The 19,402-nt window shown below is 43.7% G+C and overlaps 1 protein-coding gene across 3 annotated transcripts in view; it reads left to right on the top strand.

The window, feature by feature from the left end:
- Window positions 1-19,402, top strand: part of DNAH9 (dynein axonemal heavy chain 9) — a 210,907-nt gene that overhangs the window by 115,321 nt on the left and 76,184 nt on the right. For all 3 annotated transcript variants that reach the window (XM_041123817.1, XM_030015630.1, XM_030015631.1), the window contains 5 exons: window positions 5,646-5,834; window positions 7,171-7,406; window positions 9,656-9,778; window positions 11,866-12,070; window positions 17,171-17,335. In XM_041123817.1, coding sequence (XP_040979751.1) covers window positions 5,646-5,834; window positions 7,171-7,406; window positions 9,656-9,778; window positions 11,866-12,070; window positions 17,171-17,335 — 918 coding nt within the window. The remainder of the gene's footprint in view (window positions 1-5,645; window positions 5,835-7,170; window positions 7,407-9,655; window positions 9,779-11,865; window positions 12,071-17,170; window positions 17,336-19,402) is intronic.

Below are 19,402 nucleotides of genomic sequence, written 5' to 3' on the forward strand. Positions count from 1 at the left end.
CTCCAACTTCCCACTTGCATGGAACTTTTTGCAACGCAGCCAGAAACGCGTTGCATAGACAACTGCAGGCGTGTGCCGTCCTGCTCCTGGAGTCAATTAAGCCTCAGGACCTGCAGGCAGCATTAGCCACTGATGGGCAAAGTCATCCAGACTAAATCCAGAAACTCTGTCTCTCATTTCACATGGGAGACGAGCACAGGCTCATCTGTCTCACAGGTCTCTGCTTACTGTGGATTGTACGGGAAACAGTAGAAATTATTAGGATCAGGCATGATTTAAAAGTCTGAGCAAGGCCAGGGTTACTTCTGCTGGTGGAAATTATTAGAGTTCAATGCAACTTGTTGGGAGAGGAGGAGTGAAGCACTCAGTCCCTGGGAAATCAGCTATCTGCCTGCGGCTGAGATAGGAGCTGCAGCAGTTGTATTGTGGTTTAACAGAGAATCCATTCACTTAGAGGAGTTTTTATTTAGAGGGGAAATCTTAGCATGCTTGCTATAAGATGGAGAGAAATATTGGAGAAGCTGGGACACCACATCCCAGGCCATGTTGGTCACATCTCCTCCCCGCCCCATGGCCTGGGAACAACGTGAATTGAGACACTTTTGGGTTCCTTGAAGTGCTGTGCATCTGCAGGACAGAGCTGCTGTGGTGAGGAGCTGCTAGTAGGCATCATAGCTGAGGGAGCACTGAACACAGTCAGCTGTAAATGCAGACAAGAATAAGTTATGTCAGTGCCAGTTCCACTAGCTGTTTTTAAAGGCCTGGTTAGAAAGCACACAGCTTGCTACTACTGCTGTCAAAAATGGATCACTTTTGCAGTGACTATTTGCATGCCAACTTACTGTTGTGCAATGCACACTGTCTCCTGTGTCATCTCTGGCTTTGATCTAGGAATAGATCCTGACAGCCCTTACTGATGTGCAATTTATTTGACATCCAAGATGTGTCACCTATGTGACTGTGGGCAGAAATAAATTCCCAGACTTTGAAATAAACACATTTGAGGTTGTATGAAGAATACACCTAACTGACACAGATAGCGTTGCTTTGGATTGAAAAATGAACTGGGGGATGAAGGCAAGCTTAACTTTTACAGTGCTGCAATTTTAGTTTGGCATCTTGTGAACTTTAGATGACCTAAGGAAGATGCTCTAGGATCCAAGGGACAGGGACCAGGGAGTGTCTAGGGATCTGTGCACCAGAAAAGGGAGGATGGCTGATGGGTGGTATTTGTGAGTGGATATGTGCTAATGTGGCAGATGAAATTTAGTGATGACAAATGCAAAATAATGCATGCAGGGAAAATGAACTGTAATCATGCATTTACATTGATAGGTCCTAATTGCACTATTATCACTCACAGAAGAGCTCTTGGAGTCGTTGCAGAGTTCTCAGAAACAGCAGCGTGGTACTCGACTGGAGGAAGAAAGGCAAATTGAATATTAGTAATTGGTAGGAAAAAATCAGGAAGCAGAAGTTAAACAATTGTTGTATCAGATCTATCGGTGCCTACGTCTTGCATGCTGAAGAGAGACAGGTTACCCCATCTCAGAATGCTGTAGGTGACCTAGAAAAGCTACAACAAAGTATATAACCACTTCCATATGTGAAGAAAGGAAATAGATTAGGACTCTTCATTTTGGAAAAGAGACTGTGTACGGAGGATAGATGTGACAGAAGCCTATAAAATCATGAATGGTATGCAGGTGGTGAATAGAGAATGATTGTTCACTATCCCTCATTATCAAAGAGCTAAAGGTAATCAAATGAGATGGCTTTTGATTTGCTACTTGCTAAATAAAAAGAATTCCAATGACTTCTAGTATCTGAGGTGGAAGACACCTGGGATTTCTTTAAGATACTAAAACTGGAAGTAGTGTGTGACCCAAGCAAAGGAGAAGAAAAGACCCCTAGGACATAAGTGGATAAAAAATAACCTCAAGAAATTAATTAGGGGTATGTAGACACTCTACAAGTATTAGGAAAATCAGATCAATAAAGACATCTTGGTGTTAGAGGCTATGGGAGTAGTATGAGAATTGATCTCAAGGAGGCTGGAGGGAAGACCTATAGGTACTTCATCTATAAAAACTGCAAAGGAAAGATAGAAGAAGTGGACATCTATGCACTGTTACTGGAGTCGAGATCAAGGATAATTTAGGTATGATCCTTAAAAGTAAGCAATAACTTAAAAGTAGTGCTTTGCTTCTTTTTCAACAAGTAGGATTACGTAAGAACAGATATGCAGGCTGAGACCAGGGTCTGTCCAGCTTCAGCTGGACTCCAGCAAATGTCCAGAACAGAAGAGGAACAGAGCAGGTATATCCCATGCTGCTTGATCCCTGATATTTTCCAGCCTTTGTATGCTCCACTTCAATGAATGTGGCTATAAGACAGACCTATAAGACTGAGAACACAAAAATGGGAATTCCCACAGTTAAAGAGGAAGCATGACTGTAGTTGAAATAACTGGATGGTCTGGATATGGGAACCAGAGCAATAGGACGAAATTCAGTAATACAAGATGCTGACATGTAATTATGGATTTATAACAGATTATTTCACTCTAAACCAAGAGCACATTGCCAGGGCTTTGCCCTACACATCATGTAGCTCTAAGAAAGGCAGATGTGGTCCTAATCATATCAAGTGCGGGCTTTCTAGCAAGGCTAAGGGAATATCAGCATGTGCTGAGATCAGGAAAAGGCACTGGGGAAACCTTCTCTACAGCTTTGTGAGTAGAATGGTGGTTCACGTTCATGAAAGAGTAACTCAGCTGGCACAGGTTTAGGGACAGCTCTGAGGTTGAATGGGGCAAAGAAAACCTGTGGCCTCTCTTTCTGCTCCTGGAAGGAGACAGACTGCCCAGAAGGCAGTTTTCACTGATTTAAAGGGGCAGAATTGTCAAGGCAGAAAGGCCATCAGAGGTATTTTTGAAGGTGTCTGTTAGTTCTTGTGTTCATCAGAATAATCATAAATTATCTGGATGAGATGGTGTGTAAGCAGGTCACACCGTTTCTCAATAATATGTATACAGTAATGATGGAGACTGTCTGTAAAGAATTGTAAAAATTATACCAAATGATAGAGGTATGAAATGCCAGGTTGATAAATGTAAAGTAATGTATATTGGAAAAATTATTTTTTACTTTACATGCCCTGTAAGTGATGCTGAGCTAGTTATTATCATTCAGGAATGAAATAATGGAGTTAAGAGTTCTGTGAGTATGTGAGCTCTGTGCTCCCGGAGGCAAAAAAACCCTCAACAAACCCAGAACTCAAGCCAAAATTGAATGTTGGGGTTTATTAGGAAAAGAAGAGAGAACAAACCAGAGAAAAATCACAATCTCTCTATATAAATACATTCTAAATAAGATCTTGAATGTGCAGCTGTACCTCTGCCCCCTCTGCTGTACCTCAAAGGATGTAGTAGAGTGGAAAATGGCACAGAGAAGGTAACAATAAAAAGAAACCGGATAATAAAGATTACATCATTCAGTAAAGATAAAGATTGCAAGGACAATCAAAAAGCTTCTTCTGTGTGAGGAATTATTGAATAGGCTAAAGTTCTTCAACCTCAAAAGGAGACAGCAGAGCGGGTATCAAGGACTTGAAATCATGAGTGGTATGGAGAAGGTGATGCGAGCATGATTATTTGCTGTTTTTCTACTGTGCAAACCTGTTTTAGCAATTGAAAAGTTCAGGCAGCACATCAAAGGATGTACTTTTTTTACAGAAAGTGTAGCTAAACTGTGTATCTCCTGGCCACAGGATGCTGTAGATGCCAAAAGGTTGGTTGGTATCCACGGCAGCCTAGACTCAGTCATGGAGGAAAAAAATAATCAGTGGCTGTTAAGCACAAAGAAATAAGCTCTGTTTCAGAAGGTCCTTACACCTCCAGTTGTGGGATGCTGGGAGATTATGTCAGGAACTATTCCCAGGTGCTCATTTGTATAGTCTTCCCAAGTCATCTGCTAATGGCTGCTGTCATCAGACAAGATGCTGAAGGAGGCGGACCTTGAGTCTGGCTCAGTAGAGCTGTTCCTGTGGTTGTGTATTTCAGAGGGGAACTAGATCAACTTTTTTTGCTTAGCCAAGCAGAGCACATTCCCTAGAAAATACTGGCTGTTTATAAAAGCATCTGGAGGTACACATGAGGGTGAAAGGAGAGGTGTTTGAGATGGATGACAGTGTCTGCATGAGAACCCATGGCCTAAACTGGCCAGGAGTAAATTTGTGTTGGAAATCAGAAAGTGGCTCCTAACCCTCAGAAGGTAGCAAGATTCTGCCAGAAATAGGACTTGGTCAAGTTGGAACTTGTGATGGTGGAATTCAACGAGGATCTGGAGGTGGGGCCTTCCCATCCTGGGGACCTGCCTTCTGCATATCAGTTTAAGATGGCAAAATAACCCAGTTTAGGGGAGTGAGTTATTCAAGGTGTTCATAAGGTTTAACACAGGGCTTTGTGTTAGAGCTGGTCCTATTTAACAGTGACCTAGAAGAAGGAGACAGTGTCGTATTAGTCACATTTGCAGCACCCCCTATTCAGGGAGGTTTGCAAAAGAGAAGGCTATAGAGGAATTTTTAATAAAAATGAGAAATATGAGAAATAACCCTAAGCTCGTGTGGACTGTATACTGAAGAAGAAATATAGGAAGTGCTGGTTGGCCCTGGTAACAAAGGCCCGTGAGTAGAGGGGATCTGTACATTACAGGGATGTTTCCAGAGCACCTTGATCACAAGAGAGAGATTGTGAATTTGACCATAAATTTTGGCATTCTCAATCTCAAATCCATAAGGCCAACTTAAAACTGTTTTGGGTTTTTCTGGCTTGTGAACCTGAAGGATGCATTCCATTCATATTTCCAAGCTGTGTTTCTTAGTTAATAGAGCTAAAGTTTTCTCCTAAAAAAAAAATATATATATAATAAAAGGGAGGGGTAGGTGGTCAGGATATCTCTTATAATCACAAGACATCAGGAATGAGGGACCAATGGTACCCTGAAAAGTACCAATGGTCAAGGAAGTTGTCCGTGCCTGTGGAGATATCTTATTTTACAAGGAGACGCTGTACCCTCTTCAAAGCTGGTAAGCCCCCAGTTGGACTGTTTGTGCATTGGATGCTCATGAAAAATGTCTGTGAGGAAGTGTTTTCTGGACAGAGCCTTAAGGGAAAGAAAAATGTAGGCCTAAGGGAATTGTGATCAAAATCCCATCTACCTGGGGTAATAATAAATTGTGTGAAATAGCTGAAGGTTGTAGCTGTTGGAGTGCTCTGAGAGCGGATGTGTGAGAGTAACGATGTGTGAGTCTGTGGCATAAGGCAATTAACAACTGATGGGCTGCCTCAGCAATCCTTATGCAGATACCTTTATGTGAATTCCTGCTGGGGAAGTGATGGATCCTCCCTTGATGATTCTAGAGGAGTTGTGGAGCAGACAGCTTGGATTTGACTGCAGGACCAGTCTTTCACTGAATGGGATGGGAGGGCAGTTAGCAAAGTAACTGTTGAATATTGCCATCCCCAGGTTTTAAGCTTTAGCAAGTGACAGTTGACATGAGGAACAAGGTATTGGACATGGCCAGATCCTGAGGTATTGCTTAAAGAACCACTGTAATGATCAGTTTGACTTGGGAAATTGTAGGTTGGGGGACTCGCCTCTGAGAATGTGAGATGGGCTGAAGCTGTGAAGGACTTCAAACAGCAACAGAGCACCTTGTGTGGAGACGTCTTGCTGATTACAGCCTTCGTCTCCTACCTGGGCTACTTCACCAAGAAATACCGTCAAGACCTCCTGGATGGAATCTGGAAGCCATATTTGCACCAGCTAAAAGTAAGCCCTGATTTCTCTGAAAAGCTGTTGTTACTGGAATTAACATGGCCATAAATTTTGATGTCCACAGGGGATCCCCCAAGTGAGGGGATCCCCCAAATAAGGGGCATCCCTGTGTCCCCACTGAGTTGGATTGAGGAGCAAGATGTAGCCACACTTGATTTACTCCTCTCTGGGGAAGATGTTGCATTGTCCTTGCTCTGTGCAAGTGACCCGATTCCTGCATGTACAGAGGAAAATCCCCAATGCAGCAACCCAAACATGGAGCCCAGTACCAATGCTGTGCTGTTTTAACCAGGTGTCAGGGATGGCCTAGAAAGAGGGAGGTAGTATGGAGAAGGAACTGCTTGGAGCAGGCAGAGCTCACTGCCAGCTTCCTAGTAGGCTTGGAAAAACTCCAGATGGTTCTTCATGCTGGACACAAGCTCTGTTCATGCTGGCCATGCCTCTCAGCTGGGTTTACCCACGTCTTGCTGTCTGGACCAGATGGAGACCATTGTGCTTCAAACTTGTTTAATATTTCACTAGTTTTTAAGAGGTCCTCTCATACATCAGTAAATGCAAGCTCTTGGTCTTCTGCGGGATTGAGCTTTTGCACATCAGTACAGTAACTGGATGTTATAAATCCTGGTGAAATGCCAAGAAGTTTTCAAATAAGGTTTCAACAGGGCAGTGATGCCCAAATCAAAAAGCTGAGAAAATCAGCAAGTTCCTTAGAAGAGAGAGGAAAAGCTTCATTCTGCATTTCTTAATACTAAGCCAAAAATTTAGTTAAGAACGGCAATATTGTTCCAAAAATGACCTGACTCTGTGCTTAGAAATTTCAAGGAAGTGCCTGTATTTCTAATGGAGAATTAAAGGCCTATTCTGCTCACAAAACTGGCACAAATAACTTTCTGGTTGTCACACCCAGAAATGGCCTCCCATGTCAGAGGAGTGTTTCTGGAACTGCTAATGCTGTTTTGCAACACAACAGCAGGCTTACGAGGGTGTTAATTATATTCTTCCAAGCTGTCATCTCGGAGAGCTTGTACACAGCAGAGCGTGATCTGAGTCTGCTTGGCTGGGCTGTGGCCCTTTGGGGTGCTTAGTGCTCTGCAGGCAAAAATCTTTGGGATGCTTGCATAATTTGTATTCATTCGCAACAGGATTGGGAAATGACACTAGATCAAAACTATCCTGTAGAATGGGAAGCCACTGATAAATATGACTTATCAGTTTTTAATTAAGCTAACTTTTCTTGAAATATTTTTCTTGCTCATCTCTGGAATATGTTGCAAGTCGCACTCGCCACTTTTTGCTGATACACTAGTAAGCATTTCTCCTCTCCTCCCAGGTGCCAATCCCTGTAACTCCATCCCTCGATCCTCTGACCATGCTGACAGATGACGCTGATGTGGCGGCTTGGCAGAACGAGGGCCTGCCAGCTGATCGGATGTCCACTGAAAATGCCACCATCCTCAGCAACTGTGAGCGCTGGCCCCTCATGGTGGATCCCCAGCTGCAGGGTATCAAATGGATCAAAACGAAGTATGGAGAAGACCTCCGAGTGATCCGAATTGGGCAGAAGGGGTAAACATCAGCCTTATCACATAATAACACCTTTTAATGGTTATCTGCTTGTCATATTTGATGAACAGTGTATATTTAACTGCAGCCATCTGAGCCAATTACATTGAGGAAAACCCTCAAATGTATTTGTGCATCAGCTGCTTATTCATTACCAAAATGATAGAGATTTCTCATTAAATAGCGGGTTTGTTTAGTGCTTGGCTCAGTTACCATAGAAACTCCTCTGAAACTGAGAATGGAGAGAGCTGTGTGCTGGAGGCTGAGCTACATGTAAGGCTATGGCATCCTCCATGGGGCTCATCCTATGTGTCGTGTCCTGACTCAGTTTCACCCAGGAGGGTGAGTAGGGCTTCCTACATCTTGGAAGAAGAGACAGGGCCTGGGTATGGAGGGTGAAGCTGCCGTGAGGGTCACCATGCCCTGAAGACCAGCTGGGTTAACTCTGCTCCCACGCTGGCACCAGCTAGGAGGTTCTCATTGCAGCACCCCTGCATTGATCTGGCTAAATCTTTTATGGGAAGGCTTTTCCACTCCTGACTTTTACCTCCAGTCAGTGCACAGGCCAGTCTTCTGCTACCTCAGTTTGCACCTATTTCTACTCACTAGTGAGGGGTCCCATCTGGGACGGAACAGACCCAGAGTCAAATCCCTGCTTGGGTATGAGCGCTGAGATTATTTTTTTTAATACAGAGCAAAGCATTAGCGACAGGTGAGAGTGACCCAAGCTTGGTGCTTGCAAATTCTGGTAGCTTTGGAGATGTCTTGGGGTTGCCCAGGTTGTTTTGCCGGTGCCTCCTCTGATTTCCTCAAAGAAAATAACAAGAATTTAATAGATTTGATCTATTATAAAATTATTATGAAATTATGAAAACTATTATGAAATTTGATCTATTATCTATTGATGAAAATACAGCTCATTATTCATTAGAGCAAATTTCTATTTCCTGGCCAACCTGGTCACCATGCCTTGCAGTTATTCAAAGCAGTCTGTGAAAAAGTAAGGATTCCAGAGGAGGCACCTAAATAAAAATCTCCAGAATGGAACAAGAATAGACCCTGTAACATTCATATGCTGCGATTACAGCTTGCTGTGCAAACACAGCATCTCTTTTTCCCCTCCCTCCCCAGCCATACACCAGGCTGGCAGATACTCTAAGAGGGGAATTTAGTGTGTTGCTGTGATCTCAGGGCCATTGGCTAAAAGCATCATTCACTGCCCCATTATAGTAAACACGGGAGTGTTTCATCATCTGGGAAATGGTGCTTCTTTGCTTTCAACTGCTTTAAGAGTTTTAAACCCACATCCCTCTCTCCTTCAGGAAAGGGCCATTTGAGCAGCTTCGGAGGCAGCTGCTGTCATTCTCTCTGACTGTTTCTTTGTATAAAATATTCCTAGACTCAGAAAAATGGGGGCTGCTGATCAAGGATGGGTTTTGCATTGTGTCAACGTGTTCCTTTAAAGGTTAGACCTAAAAGTCACTCTGAACTTCTTGTCTTAGATTTTTCTGTTGCCTCTTTGGGTCCCAAACTCTCTAGCTTAGACAAGGAACCTAAATTTTAGCCAGTGGAGTTAGCTGGAGCGATTCAGTGCAGTAGTGCTGGTGCAACAGCACCCGGAGCATCCTCACTGCCTGCCCAGGGCCCTTCTCTCCTCTTTGCAGAGAAGTAAGTTATGTGAAGTGCAGAGCAGCCCTGAAGGAGAGAGCACAAGCACTTGACCCTGCCCTTTCCAAAAAGCATCCCAATGCAGAGCATCCCCATTTTACAGTTAGGCACTGGGCAAAGGGGTCCAATTCCTTCATGAGGAAAGAAGCTGTCCTAAATGTGACACTAAACCCTGGGCAAAATGGAGCTGAAACATGCTCTTTGTCCTTGCTTTTATGCAAGATTAACTGCACCAGCGGGTTCTGGGGGAAACAAAGTATTTGCTAAAAATAACTCCGAGCTGTCCCATCTTTGTTCACTGATGCTCGTGCTCTTTTCTTGGGAAAGACGATGCAGTTGTTATTGCTTGTCCTTGCGAGGTCTGAGACCTGATTCTCTTTGTTGGACAGCCAAGAGTCTGCCAGTGCCACTTTCTGCACTGAATGTTGACACCATCTTACCCCTCTTTCTCCCTCACAACTGCTGGCATGTGTATGTAGCTGCCATCACAGTGTGGAGCACCCCTCTGTCCCACATGCATCCTCCTTGCTGCAAAGCATCACATCCAGCCTTGCTGTGGTGGGTACCAATGCTGTTCCCCACAGGTATTTGGACACGATGGAACGAGCCCTGGCTGCAGGAGAACTGGTTTTGATTGAAAACCTGGAGGAATCTGTGGATCCAGTTTTGGGGCCGTTACTGGGGCGAGAAACAATCAAGAAAGGAAGGTGAGCTTCAGGGACATTTAATGGCATGTGTGAATGGTTTCTTTGTGCTGTTGTGCTTTTTGTTCCTGACCTCAAATTGTGGGTGTTCATATACAGCAGCACTAACATCCTGCCTTCAGAAGTGAGGGCATTTTAAATCAGGCAATCATAGGTAATTCAGTCATAGGGTGGCTTTGAAATAAACCTAGATTTTTCATTTTGTTGGACAGTGTCATTCAAACCTCATGTAAAAGAGACCTGTAATTCTCCTTTTGTATAGTGACCTTGGTGTCTGTAATTGGCTATCCTGACACTGAATTATTACCAAAATAGCTATTGCTGTTGTGAAGAAAAAGTAACCTTGAATTTTAGCAAACACTGTGCACCACTTAGGAATGCAGCTACAGGTTTAAGCATTAAGACTATATAAGTGTTTCTTAATGAGATCAAGTTCTTCATGGCAGCTGCTGGTCACCCTCCAGCTGAGAAGAGGTCAGTGAGAGGGGCAGCAAGGGAGTTCACTTTTTCCTTCTTTCTGTATGTAAAGTAAAATAAGCACATTTTAATGTGTGCTCAAATAATGGCAACAAATAAAACCTCGTGCTCAGTGCTGAACTTGATTCAGGGACTCTTTTGATGTTCTTTTCACTGGCTTTCGCAGAGTGGAGTCATCTGCCTTTAGGAGGATGCGTGTCGTTCCGGCTTTTAAAAGTCTCTGTTGCCGACAGCTTTGCCACTTGCAGGAGCCTGGCATGGGCTGACCTCTGTGCCTGCTGCAGTGCCTCACAGGACGGTCCTACTCTTGGCTTTGTGCAGTAAATAACAAAAAGCCTGTTAAGCTCTGCCTTTCACATTCCTTAAGTTCTTTGACGATCGTTTCCTGAGGTGCCTAAAATATCCTAGAATGATGTAAACTGCTGGGAAAGGCAAGCTGTGTGGAAAGTTTGCAGGGGAAAAGGGTGGCTGATGGTGGGTTCAGCTGCAGGACGGAGGGAAAGGATCATTTCAGAGAGAATGACGGTCCCAGTGAAGGGGATTGCAATGTTTGAAAGCAGAGATGGGGGTACAGCAGAAGTGGTGGGACTCCTGAGCCCCCCTACAGTGAAAAACCCAGACATCCCCTTTTGGGATTGTACGTCTCTGCTCTCAAAACTCCCTGTGAGTTCACTTGTTTCCTAAGAAAGGGAAAATAAGTCACAAATCAAATAAAATTCCATGGGTTTCATGTTTTCCAGGACATGAGCCCAGACTCCACAGACAGATGCTGGTAGTCCCAGAGCAAGAAGGTTTTTTGAAGTTGGGGCTCTCAGCAGTATTTCTGGGTGCTGCTGTGAGCTGCGTGTGCTGCGTGATTTCTCTCTGCCTCAGTTTCACAGCTGTAAAAACAATTGAGGTGGCCAAGAGGACAGCTAGTGAGCTGATGTTTGACTGGAAAGCGTATTCAAATTCCTGTGATAACACCACTGTTCCCGTAACAGTCCAACTGCATCCCTGAAAGCACTTCCAGTTTCTCTTTTCCTCTGGCTCCCATGGGCTTTGTTAAACTTGGTTTCAGAGCATGTTGACTCTTGAGGTGTCTGTAAGTTTTAGACTTGATGTCAGAAATGCAGAACAGGAGAAGGCTGGGTTTCCTGAGTGATGTTACCTCCCAGGAATGGCAACCAGCTGCTCTCCTAATCTGGCTTTGCTGCTCAAGCTCAGTGCAACCACAGAGTTGGCCGTATCTGACTAGGCAATTTTAGCTGTGGCTAAGTAAAATCTCAATGCTGAGAGGCTTTTCCTCCATGTAACTCCAACTTTAGGTAGAATACAGCCTCTGTTAAAATCAAGGAGGGTTCATGGTTGAACTGGCCATCCTGCTGCTGGAAGCCATGACCCTTCTCAAGTAGGATCCACAATTCAGGGGCAACTGTCTGGGGTTTTTATCCTAAAGCAGAAGTGATTCAGGTGTGTCCAATTTTAAGTACTTTTTTGCTTTAATAGTGATTTCTGTGTGAAGAGTGCAAAGTCCCATGCTGGTAGATGCCATTGACTGATACCACCATTTGTCTTTGGGTGAAATGTCCTGGAACAGACGTGCACTCATGCTCCTTTTGCTCTAATTTCAGGTGCATTAAGATCGGGGATAAGGAGTGTGACTTCAACCCTGCTTTCCGTCTCATCCTCCACACAAAGCTGGCAAACCCTCATTTCCAACCTGAGCTGCAGGCACAGTGCACCCTCATCAACTTCACTGTCACGCGAGATGGCTTGGAGGACCAGCTGCTTGCAGCGGTGGTCAACATGGAGAGGCCTGACTTGGAAGAGCTTAAGGTCAGTAGCTGAGAGTTTACACTGGGAGCAAGTATAAATAATAATAATAATAACATTAATAATTATACTAATAAATAATAATCATTATTGTTATTTAAAACAAATAGCATTTCATGTGCAAGGTTGCAGAGATTGCTGAGCTCATCATAAAATCAGGTGATTTCCCTTGACTGACAAACATTGAGGAATTTTTTTCTTCAGTCTTTTGTTTTCTTGGTATTTTGGGACACTTAAACGGCAATTTCAAGTTTTTTCTCCAAAAATTTGGGTAAGAATATCTTTCTTTTCCTACTCCTCTTGGAAATGGAAACTGATATTCTCATTATATCAGGTTTTTCTGGACTTAACAGATTTAATTTTAGAGGTAGGATTAATCTCACTCAAGTTTAGGCATTTATGGTATAAGATTCCCACTGTAAATATTGTGAGGCTGGTAATGAAATTTTTCTGTTCTGGTTCTTCCTCCCACTTGATTGTAACAGGCCAAAATGTTCTCTCTCTCTCTCTCTCTTTTAATAAGTATGGCTTCAGTTTGAAGATAATTTTTTATGGAAAGTCCTTTGTTCTAATGGCACATTTACCAATGTAACAAATATGTATAATACTAAATATTTACTGAGAATGGGAACAAATTTACTGCACATGTTCAGTCAGGCCAGGCCAGTTTTGTAATAAACTTTTCATTTAATGAGGTTCTAAAGTACATTAGCTGTGCAGCCTTAATGATGCATTTAGTTTTAACCAGACTCATGTGCTAACGAGCCAAAAGATGGCGTCAAAAATACATAATGAACTGATTTAATGTGTAAGCCGTGGCTATCTCACTGGGACTGTGAGAGACCCAAAGCCTCTTGATCAGGCACCCGTAGCACACGCTCAGCACTGGGTTGCAAATGCTACAAACAGCCGCTTTCCTTTGCTGATTTGCACTGAAGGGAGCTGGGGGGGTGACAACGATTAGCATACTGGTGTCATTAACTGCTGTTATGTTAAGGACCGTTTCTCTTAGGCTCGGCAGCATCACTGTTAATGGTTGCTGTCACAATAAGAAAGGCAAATTCAATATCATGTGCAGTCAACAAATCTACAATTAGGCTCTGAAAATTAGTAACTCAAAACCAACAGCACTTCCCTCCCATGCTGTAAAAGAACTGCGTATTAGAAAACAGTGAAAATGATGTGAATTGGGGATCGCATGTTTTGAAGTCCCTGCTTCTTCAGGGCGTGTGTGTTGTGGAAGAAGGAGGTTGGGCACAGGACCAGGGAAATGCGTCCCTGGGTGCCAGCTATGCCACCAGCTGTGGGGGATGTGGGGCTGTAGTCTTGCTTCAGAACGCATTAAGCAGATACAGATTGGTGTGGGATGTAATTTTCTTGTCATTTAAGAATATTTAAGACTTTTTTTTCTCCATATCACCACAGCAAGGTAATATCAGAGCCCACTATCTTTCCTCCCCTTCTCATCTACTTTCCTCCTGCTACAGTCCTGCTGACCCAGCAGGTATCAGGGAGGAGAAAACCAGCCTGGTATTCAAGATGTTCTGCTGAATGGGGAACAGTCAGTCAAAAAAAATCTCTGCCATGCTGGGATAAAAGCAGAGACTTCTCTCCTTAGACATAGTGAGGGGGGGCGGCAATGGCTGCAGCTGCACTGACCTCTGCAGATGACTGCTGGCCAGGGGCCCAGTACCTTCTTCTGCCCCTGGTCTATTTACTGATGTGAAAAAAGCCACTAAGGCTGTTGTCTGATAGCTGTGGGGAGCTCCTTGAAGACACAGATTTGAGTCTTTGGATTCCCCAAAGGTGAGGCTACTTCTCTAGGTGTGTTTTAATCCATCCTCTCTACCCTGGGACAAAAGGGATGGGTGTTTGGTGTCTGGGGAAGGTTTAGGGCTCTGGCTCATGAGCAGATGGAGGTGACTGCTACTGTACTGCACAACAGTTACTGAGCTCAAAATCTTTTTATGGGCAAAGATGGAGCCTAGAATTTATTGTTAGTAACCTAATCAAAATTAATCAAACAGCTATTATTAATCCAATTACAATAACAGTAACATTTTCTAAATGTTTTCTCAATACAGTCTGTTTCCATAATCTTTTTCTTCATTGATTCCCAGTTATTCAGTCTTTCTGTTCCTCCTTATCTTTGAAGCTATCTTTATCTGATTCACAGGATTCCACTCCTGTTACAATGGGTGTTCAGAGTCTGAGACCACATTTGCACTCTACCATATTTTGGTTCTAGAGACAGATCAATCTGTCCAGAATAACTACTTACTCTGATTCTAAATTAAAGCCAGGCTAAAACAGGTTAAGGCAGTAGTGACCTGGCTGTGAGACAATCACAGCTAAGAGAAGCTGAAACCAGTTTACACCAAGGCAAGCAAAGCCAAGTCCTGAGACCTTCCCTCTCAGGTCAATACAAAACTTCTGGCCTTTATTAGTCTCATTTGCAATTTCCTTTTGCAAGGATGCCTGTGGTCCATGTGCTGGTGGAGCTGCCTGTGGTCCACGTAGTCTCCCACCTTCACCACACGTCACTGTTTGGACTGAAATGTCTCAAATGGCATTTGCATCAAATTCATTGTCTGTTTAGTGCTGAGAACAGCTGTAGGAAGGATATTTTGGCAGCTGTGTCCCAAGCTATAGGTGGATAAGCCACGAGTTAGGGTCCTGCCTTGCTGATTCAGTAGGTAAAGTGTGTGTGAAAGTCCCTGCACATTTAGGCTGTGATGGACAGTGTTGAAGTTCTTCTTCAGTAAAGAAGGTGCTTTGCAGGAGTGCACTGAAAATATAGGGATTATTTTTTTTCTCTGGTTTGTGATATTAAAATAATACAATAAAACCAGCAGAAAGGACAAGGGGAGGAAGGTGGCTACTGTGGCTGAGCTAGGAAGGGGTTTGTAGTGAATCCTGCAAAACTGGCCTGTAGCTCTGGTGAACTTTGTTTGTTTGTTTGTTTTCATGGAATAAAATTTTGAAGGCTCTTGGAGTAACCTGTTTCCCAGAAGCAGCACTGTTATATATCAACTGTGAAATAACAGATAATGAGCTCCACTGCAAAAATAAGAAATGATGACCTTGCTACTGCTGAAAACAATAGCATGATAAAGCTGCAACAGATGGAGGCTGTTGTGGGGAATACAGCATTGTATGCACTTCTAAGGGTGCGCTTCAGAAATTGCATGGTGATTACAAGCTATTGGAGCAAAAATCACACACATCCTCATTAATAACTCCAGGGCTTACAGTCCATGGTCTGGAATAATAGCTTGCAAAATGTCGTTTTTCAAGGCATGCTATGCTTGAATGACAGGAATGCACAAAATTAGCCATGTTAGTTTTCTGTTTCAAGACTTGTAAAATATTTACCACCATGGGCAAACTCCTCTGTGTAATGCCTACAGAACAGGCCTTTAAAAACAGCCATTTATAGCTGAAATACCAATAAAAGGCATGCTTCAGTGCACACTTTGCTGAATACTTGGGTTGACATTAACATAGAATGAGTGTGTGTGCAGCAAGTATATGAAATTTCAGCCCAAATATTGAAAAATGACTTATTAATGAAAGAGTTAGTTAATCTGCTTGAAAACCTCTGATAACAGAGCAAATACTGCTGGCTCCCTTATGTGTTGTGGGATTCAAAGAGACATAGGGTCACATTTCCCATTTCTGAGGCTCTTCCAGACCCCGTAGGTGGTTGGAAAGTGTGGGTATGTTTTCCAAAAACTCTCTTTGGAGCATTAAATCACTTGGCGTATGACATTGAATCTGTCATGTGCCAGTCACCGTGGCCCAGAAATTGTCTCAATTCCACGTGCACCACGTCTGCTACTTCATGGCGCTGGCTATTTTTTGCAGGGCTATAAAACCCGCTTTTGCAAGTTTCTTGAATTTCTTGGTTGTGTCGCTTAAATACAGTCTGAGGATTTAAAGCTGTGTGTCACACAGTAGTGTTTTATGTACCAGGCTGTTAGCGATTGACTTCATTTATGTAGAGAATAGTCACCAGGCTTATATCTTAGCAGCATCCAAATCAGATGGACAGCTTTCGCACAGGATGTTTTCTGTGATAACGCTAAAAATAAGCATTCACAATAGGACCATGTAGTGGAATAACATAATATACCTGAAATCCAGGAAAAATGCCATTTCCCTCAGCAAACATAGAATAGGGCAATCACATTTCATGGGAGAAAGCCTATTCTGGAGGATCAGTTCAAAAAGGAGGTGGATGAGAGTCTTTGTTTCCGCCACGAACAGCGTTAATGATTGGTATTTCTGCAGAAGAGAGGGAAATGGAACAAGTGTCTGGGGAAAATGGAGTGGATATTTCACATAAATTGGAAGCATTTGCACTATAATTCAGAAGATCTGCCCTTGAGGCAAGTTGGTTGTTACTGGTCTGTACCTGCTAGGCTGTCTTTGTGCTGAGTTTGCAAATCCTTTGGCAGGGGGACTTTGTCTTTGCATGTACAGCTTCTAGCATGGTAAGACACTGGTCCCAGTGAGATCTCGAGGCCAGAATACAAATGGGAGCAGCAGTCAAGTGAGGCTGTGATTTTGCCCTCAGTTCTGAGCCTGAGATGCGTTGTACTCATCTCTGGATCCAAGTGACCTTGCTGCTGGTTTTGCCATCAGGTTTTAACTGTGTGGTCCTCGTTGCTGGTGTGACTGGTGTTGGTGTGTAGTGGCAAGTGCAGGGGTTCACCAGGAGTGGTGAGAAGCGGCAGGGGCTATCCAGGCTGACTTCAGCCCAATAGATACTTCTAAGACAGAGGTGCAGGATATATATTTGAGATGGGGGATGAAGGTCTTTTCCTCCTGATTAATTTCCAGAATTGTAATACGTTTCTAGTGAAAGGGCTTAGTTCTCCTGGTGCTTTCTGTGCTGTTTAGGGTTTCTCTGAGTTGATGGCTTGTTGGATATGGAGTGATCAAAGAGTTCTGCCCATGCCCAGGAGTCGCAGAGAGCAGGAGTAAGCAATATTGGACTATGGCAATTGTCAGTTAGAAGCCTGTTCCCATATCAAGGTAGTTAATCTTTATTTTACCATGTGTTTTGTGGCTAAAACTTTCTGAATTTATTATTTGCAGTCAGATCTCACAAAGCAACAGAATGGATTCAAAATCACCTTGAAAACGTTAGAGGACAACTTGCTCTCCCGGCTGTCATCAGCATCTGGGAACTTCCTGGGAGACACAGCATTGGTGGAGAACTTGGAGATCACTAAACAGACGGCTGCAGAAATTGAAGAGAAGGTACAAAGATAGTGATAGCCTAGAGAAAAGCACGTGTGTGATGTTATCTTTAAGGATTTCTGGGTGGAACGTAACTTCTTTACTCTGCCCATCTCTGCCCCTTCTGCTGAGTAGAGAATAGAAAGTGGTATAAATTGAAGTACTCTCCATTCTGGACAGCTTCAGGCCATTTAGTTCTTTGGAGCTTTTGTATGTTAAATGGCCTATTTAAGACCAAGAGAAAACGTCAGTGCCTGATGTAAAGACAATAAAATTTACACACTGTATCAAGGCAGCTTTAAACTGTTCCAGTGTAATCCTGAATACATCACACTTCCTCAATTAAACTGGATTTTAGTACTGACTGGGGACTGGAATCTGTTGAGTTTGCGATCTCAAGTAAATCTGCAAGAACTTGGGTATTTCATACCCTTCCATTCCTTAGAGTATAAATCAGCATTTGTATTAGCTGTGCAGTGTCAGCATTGCCACCTACCTAGTTCACCTTGCTAGCTAAATGGGGTTGGTTAAATGCACACTCTGCCACTGAGGGAATTTGAGAAGTGTGGTTGTCATACCAGGATTGCTATAGGACTCCTGTATAGCCATTCTCAACTGCTTCCTTCTGCAGTCCTGCCATCTTCACGGCCCACACTTGTCCTCCTCTAGCTCACTGGCCCATGCTGCCTGGATAAGTTACCCATGTGCTGGGGTTGGGCTGGAACTGCCTCTCACTTCCCAGTGCTGTAGCCCCAGCAACCAAGGAACTAAGTGATCCTCCACATTAAAAATAGAAATTATTTCTGCTAGCCATATGTGGTACATCAGATGCATTCAGCTCCCTAAAGAGGGTTTGCTTGACCCCCAAAGGGGATGTTGAAGGGATGTTTTCACCTGGCAAGCTTGGCATCTCCCTCTTGAAGTAGGTGTTCCTGAGGTGCTTCAATTTCTAAACAAGTTGTGGTCATAAAGCTGGTCACTGCCAGCTCTGTGGCAACAGGGATGAATTTTGGAGTTTGCACGTGGTTTTCATGAGTTTGGTACCCACATGGAAAGCTGTCTCAGGGCCCCGTTAGAGGCTTCTCAAGTCAACCCTCACTCTGTTCTTTGTCTGTCTACCCAAAGAAAAATGTTCAGCCAACATTTTCCTTCCTATGGAAGTCCTCCCTCTTCTATTTATGGAAAGCAACTGTCTTCCCCACCTCTGGCTTTTATTTTACTAGCGTTATTAATCGTTTTGGGAATGGGATATCTAAAAGTTAGTTGCCTAAGTCTAAGCTAGACTCTGGGCTCCCTTTGTAGTCAGTGGAGAAACATGGGTGCTGCCAAAAGGGAGACTCATCCGATGTAGACAGGTGATTCATGGCCTATGCGGATGCTTGTTTCTGCAGTAGATGGTGAAGCTGCTCTTTGGGGTCTCAGGTATTACAGTCCATCATTGCTCATAGGGATGTGCAAACAGACTAATCCCACAGATCCCAACATACGTTGGGTGCACACAACAGATTAAGGCTCAGTCTGTGCTTCGTTGGGAAAGTTTGATGTGCCCCAGCCAGATGTGCTCACACCAGCTCAGGTCACGACAGAGGGAGACCCAGTGGCGTGCATTTTGGTGGGGGCTGTGTCATGCCCTCATGGCCCTTTTCTGCCACATCCCCATTGCATGGTTTGCTGAGCTAGCTGGATCAGCACTGGCTCAGCAGCATGTGGCTGCGTTGCAAGACACTTATGACTGTACATAGCCAGAGCCTAAAATAATCCCCAAGAGGCTTGAGGATGTCAATTCATGCTGCTGCAGTGGAATGAAAGAATGAACAGGACTGAGACAATAATGGGGTGATGTATCTGCCAAAAGGATTTTCACCATGTCCATCACAGCAGACACCTGGCCAGCAAGGTAGGGGTGTGTTAAATGCTTGTGAGGAAAGACAGCAAAGAGCTGTTATAAATTAGCAGTTTTCAGCCTTGGGGAAAGCTGCCTCAAGAGCAGCACAAAGTCTGTTCAACCCTGTGTTATTAATGACCTGCACAGGAAGGGGGGTAATTAGAAGGAGAAACTCATTGATGAGAAAAAACAATTCCAGTTAG

This window comes from Aquila chrysaetos, chromosome 5, assembly GCF_900496995.4.
Source record: "Aquila chrysaetos chrysaetos chromosome 5, bAquChr1.4, whole genome shotgun sequence".
Lineage (NCBI taxonomy): Eukaryota > Metazoa > Chordata > Aves > Accipitriformes > Accipitridae > Aquila > Aquila chrysaetos.